Source organism: Nicotiana tabacum, chromosome 18, assembly GCF_000715075.1.
Source record: "Nicotiana tabacum cultivar K326 chromosome 18, ASM71507v2, whole genome shotgun sequence".
Taxonomy (NCBI): domain Eukaryota; kingdom Viridiplantae; phylum Streptophyta; class Magnoliopsida; order Solanales; family Solanaceae; genus Nicotiana; species Nicotiana tabacum.
Window position 1 is genome coordinate 83,967,627 of NC_134097.1, and position 5,410 is coordinate 83,973,036.

Sequence of the window (5,410 nt, forward strand, 5' to 3'; positions counted from 1 at the left end):
GTACATCTGCCTTGTGCACGATATCTGCTCGTGATGGAGACGACATCTGCTTCGTCCTTGTTGCACGACATCGATGAAGCCGAGTAGTCAAGACAGCTTTGTGGTGGGAAGCACGTGAGCTCCACCTACATCCTTTTCCATGTGATCCCTTTGCTCAACAGCATGTGTTGTCTGCCATGCCTTCCACATTAAACCATGTGTGCACATTAAAATATTTTTAAGACTCCGAAAAAGCCACAATGCACAGTTAGATGTAGCTTCCTCCTTTGCGTGCTCGTTGTCCCTTAGCATTTTCCAACTGCTGTGTTTAATATCCTTTGCGCGTGCATTCATTACTGCTGTTAGTGTCGATATCCGTATGCACCAATTCCCATTGTTGTTGTTTTTCCTGCTGTAATTTCCACTCCCAAAATCACAAAATCAGCAACTATTTGAATCAGCAAACTATCGTGCATGGTATCTTTTCCCCTTGCTGCATTCATTTTGCTTTATCGATTGAGCTGATGAAGATAGCTTTGTGGTGGGAAGCACGTGAGCCCCACCTACAGCTGCATCACAAAGAAATATATCCCATATTACCTTCATCCTAGAGTATTGCATGCTTTTATGTATCCTAGATAACTTTCCATGTGCATTCCACTTTTCCATTTGATTCCTTTGCTCACCAGCATGTTTTGTCTGCCAGGCCTTCCACATTAAACCTTGTGTGCACATTAAAAGATTATTAATTCGAAAGTGGGTTAAAACATGCGTTAATATAAGACATTGGCCTTTGTTGCCTACTTTTCTCGAAAACATATTTGCTGCACATGCTAGTTGTGTTTCCAATGCCATTTGCTTCTTGTTGTGCTCGAAATGAGGAGTAATCAATTTTATATTCCCAGATCCTTTTTGTAACTGAACCATGCGTGTGATATTAAACACTTTTGCACCATGCTGGTTGAATATCCAATGAACTGAAAGCACGCTTTCACCCCATGCTGGTTGGGTTGCCAATGCCATTAGTCTTTGTTGTTGTGCTCGATTATTGATGTGTTTTTGTTCTTTTGCATCATTTATCTCGAAAGTTGCAGCATGGATTTCCATAAGCATCGTAGTGGCACCTGCATTAGAGAAAAGAAAGTTAGAAATACCAATCATTATATCCTCCTCCCTTAGGATTTGAATATATTGGTCGATTAAGTTATGCCTCCTGCTCTTCCTTTTCTCTTTGCTTCCTATCTCCTGTTCACCTTCACCCTTAGATTTGGACATTGCAGCTTATCTTCATTAACCAACCTCCTTCCCTGTGCATCTAGATGCCAGAATTGTTGGCATTCTATTTCTCCATGATCTAAAGCATAATTAGCCAAGTGGTCTGCCAGCTTGTTGCCCTCCCTATGAATATGAGTAACTGTGTAATTGCTCCCATTCATTAGTTGCATAATTTCCTCTACCTGCTCAGAAATGATCCATGGTGGTTTCCAGATCCCATCCATTATCTTTTTTAATAACATTGAGTCAGTTTGAAGCCATACATGTGAGTATTGATGAAATCTGCAGAACCTTAGTGCTTCTACCATGGCCTTCGCTTCAGCTACTGTGTTTGTTGTCTCCTCAATCTCTTTCCCTACTGACTTGATTATGTCACCATTTTCATTTCTTATACAAAAACCTATTGAGCTCCTGCCTGGATTTCCCCTCGATGCACCATCCGTATTAACTTTTAGCCATCCTGCACTTGGAAATTCCCACATGACCTTTGTAACCTTAAGTTTAGGAGTGAAGTTTTTCATCATAGCTAATAGATCTTGCCATTTGTGAGGTACCATGTCCATCCCAGGCTTTCTCACTTTCACCGATGCCTGTAGATTTGTTGAAACTTGATAAATCATCCTGCTAGTTGTCACCGCCTCCCCATACTTCATACTATTTCTTCTTTTCCAAAGTTCCTAGACTACGCATGAGGGGAGTTCTTGCAATACTGGTTTTAAACTTAAGCACACATTTGTAGTCCAACATTTTGTGATTGCTTGGTGCAATGTAAGTCCCTCCACATCTATTCCTGCCCTCGATAGAAAATACTTCCAAGTTGTCTTTGTAGTTTCTGATCTAAAAAACAAGTGCTGAAGAGATTCCTCGTCAGGCTGTACACAACACCAACATTTTGATGGCATGCAGTAACCTACCCTTTTCAATAAATCATCTAAAGGTAGCTTTGCTTTCCACACTTTCCACATGAAAAATGCTATTTTGATAGGCAGTCCCTTTACCCAAATCATTCTATAAGCTTTTCTTGGTTCGTCTCTTCTTCTCGTATACTCCCATGCTGACTTAACACTGAAATATCCTCTTGTTTCCAGCATCCAAAAAAGCCTGTCAAGAACCCGCATTGTTGAAGGTGGTTTGATTTTCTCCAGAATGTGTACTGCTAACTCTTCAGGAAGCAATTCAAATAGCCTGTCCACATCCCACTCACCATCTAAGGTAACATCATGTACATTATGTACATTTTCATCAATGCCAAAGTCCTGAGGAACTAAAAAATATAGTGCCCCAAGACCTGTCCAGTTTTCATACCAAAATAGTGAGGATCCCATTTTTGTTTGCCAAAGGATTTGATGTTCAATCAGATCTCTGCATTCCAACTTTTTTCTCCAGATGTGAGACCCCCTTTTCCACGGAACAATTACATGATTTAATTTTTTACAGTATTTCTGACATACGAAAGGGCTCCATAGGCTTGGTTTTGGTTTGAAATTCCACCACAACTTGCTGAATAATGCCTTTGTTACATCATGCAGTGACCTGAAACCTATTCCTCCTTTCTCAACTGGCATGCATAAGGTATTCCATGAAGCCCAATTCCTACTAGTTCCTCCTACAGTGCTGCTCCAGAAAAACTGAGCAAATAATTTGTGCAACCTATTTATCACATACTTTGAAGGGTTTAAAGCTGATAGTAGATGCATAGGCATGCTTTGCAATACATGGGATATGAGAACTGCCCTGCCCCTACTGATAATAACTTGCCCTACCATGATTGCAGTTTGTCCATTACCTTAGTAATTAGGGGCTGATAGAATTCCAGCTTTCTCCTTGCATAAAATATCGGACAACCTAAATATATGATAGGGAAATCATTCCTATGAATGCCTGTGATCCTTTCCACCTTGCTGACCACTTCTATGTTTGTTAAATGATGCAGGTACACAGCTGATTTGGTCTTGTTAACAAGCTGCCCAGATGCATTTTCATATGCCTTCAGCACTTGCATAATCAGCAGCAGAGATGTTTCATCTGAGGATGAGAAAATAATCATGTCATTTGCATACGCCAAATGATTGATCTTTGGACTCCACTTTGGTATCCCAAAACCACAAAAATACATGTTAGTATGTAGTGCATTGAGACCCCTAGATAATGCTTCTGCTGCCAATATAAACAAAGTTGGAGATACAGGATCACCTTGTTTTATTCTCCTTGAGGACTTAAAGAACCCATGAGCTTGACCATTTATTAGAATAGAATACCAATTGTTTGAAACTAATCCAAAGACAATCCCTATCAACCTTTCTATGAATCCCATCTTTCTCAGTACCTTGGTTAGGAATAGCCAAGATATTCTATCATAAGCTTTGGTCATATCTAGTTTCACGATGACATTAGGTCCAGCCTTAGTTCTAAGTCTAATGTCAGTCACTATCTCCTGAGTTAGAAGGATATTTTCTACTATATTCCTTCCCTTAACAAAACCTGCCTGTTCCTCTGATATCAGACTTGGGAGAAATTTCACTAGCCTTTCATGTACCACCCTTGATATAACCTTATTAGAAAAATTATTGAGGCTTATTGGTCTTAAATCAGAAAAGGTGGTAACTTCTTTTTTCTTTGGTAGAAGAACTAGATTTGTGTGTGTTACACACTTGGGTAGCTCATGACCATTGAAAAAAGCTCTCACCATGTCGTATAGGTCATCCCCTATTAAGTCCCAACAAGAATGATAAAATTTTCCTGTCATACCATCTGGCCCCCCAGCACTATCACCATTAAGTCCAAGTACTGCCACTTTAACCTCCTCTTTTATTGGTTGCTTAATCAATTCTGCATTCTGCTCAGTGTTAATCAGATTAGGAACATGCTCTACGATATCAAATGATGAAGGAGTAGCTGCTTCTGTGAACTGTTCCTCGTAGAATTTGATAGCCTTTTCTGCAATTTCTTGTTCTTCTTCAATCCAGGTTCCTCCACTGTTTTGAATTCTGTTAAGTTGAAGTCTCTTCCTCCTACCTCTCACTTGTGCGTGGAAGAACTTAGTGTTCCTATACCCTTCCTTGAACCAAGTCATGCCTGCCTTTTGTTGCTAATATTTCTCCTCTAGTCCCAGACATTTGATCAATTCTGCCTGAACCTTTTGTAGTCTTTCCCTGTTCATCCCTGTAGGATTTGCTTCAAATTCTGCTTCATGAACCATCACTACCTCTTCCATACTTGCTATCTTTTGGAAAATATCTCCAAATGTAGCCTTACTCCACAATGAAAGGGCCTTCTTTAATTTTTTTAACTTCTGATTAAAAAGAATAAAAGGATTTGCACTGAAATCAGCAGACCAATTCTCTTTCATCACATCTTTAAAAGTCGCATGTTCCACCCAAAAATTCAAGAACTTAAAAGGTTTTTTTATAGGTGGAGTCTCAATATCACACTTCAGATACATTGGACTATGATCAGAGCTAGTCTTTGACAAATGTTGCACCTCTATTCCTGGAAATGTTTGTTGGAACTCAACATTGGCCAAACATCTGTCTAGTCTTTTGAATATACAGTCTTCCTCTGCTCTCCCATTCCACCATGTAAATATGTTGCCTTTAAATCCAAGGTCGAATAGATTGCAAGTGTTGATGCAGTGTCGAAAATCATCAATTTTATTCAATGACACAGGCAACCCACCAAACTTCTCTTCTTCGTCCCATATTACATTGAAATCACCTCCTACAAGCCATGATGCATCCATATCCCTTGCCATTGCATATAATGAATCCCATAATTCTATCCTCTCAATTGCATCACATTTTGCGTATATCAATGTTAGGACAAACTCCACATGCGATTCAGTATGAAACAATCTTAGTGTTAATTGTTGCACCATATTGTACATAATAGTTACCTCAAATACCTCATCTATAAAAGCTCAGATCTTGTTGGAAACATTTGAAATTGCCTGTGCAAGTCCTATCTTGTTTCTGTACCTTTCCAGTTTTTTTGCTTGTTGCTTTGGCTCCATTAATCCTACAAAATCATAGTGATTTTGCCTATGCATTTTTGTCAACCTTTCAAAGGCCTGCTGTGTGTTGACTGACCTTATATTCCAAATGAGAGCATTCATCACTGATTGTTGGATTTAGTTAGCGTTCTCCTTGTGTGCACCCCA

General features: G+C 39.4%; 2 protein-coding genes across 2 annotated transcripts; both read right to left on the reverse strand.

Annotated features, from left to right (window-relative positions):
- Window positions 1-444: 444 nt before the first annotated feature.
- On the reverse strand, window positions 445-4,327 carry LOC142172566 (uncharacterized). Its single transcript, XM_075236215.1, has 4 exons — window positions 3,018-4,327; window positions 2,169-2,904; window positions 1,253-1,844; window positions 445-1,103 (listed from the first exon to the last, which is right to left on the reverse strand). Exons 1-4 carry the CDS (start codon window positions 4,325-4,327, stop codon window positions 445-447), a joined length of 3,297 nt encoding a protein of 1,098 aa, XP_075092316.1.
- A 15-nt stretch (window positions 4,328-4,342) lies between these two features.
- LOC142172567 (uncharacterized) lies at window positions 4,343-5,128 on the reverse strand. Its single transcript, XM_075236216.1, has one exon. The coding sequence runs from the start codon at window positions 5,126-5,128 to the stop codon at window positions 4,343-4,345; it is 786 nt and encodes a 261-aa protein (XP_075092317.1).
- Window positions 5,129-5,410: the final 282 nt, after the last annotated feature.

Excerpts from the sequence above, each read along its gene's own strand:
- LOC142172566 (XM_075236215.1), bottom strand. The coding sequence starts at position 4,327 with ATGACTTGGTTCAAGGAAGGGTATAGGAACACTAAGTTCTTCCACGCA. Across the intron at positions 1,845-2,168 it reads TAGATGATTTATTGAAAAGG|GCATCGGTGAAAGTGAGAAA; the intron begins GTAGGTTACTGC and ends ACAAATCTACAG. Across the intron at positions 1,104-1,252 it reads TAATGAAGATAAGCTGCAAT|GTGCCACTACGATGCTTATG; the intron begins GTCCAAATCTAA and ends TCTCTAATGCAG.
- LOC142172567 (XM_075236216.1), bottom strand. The coding sequence starts at position 5,128 with ATGGTGCAACAATTAACACTAAGATTGTTTCATACTGAATCGCATGTG.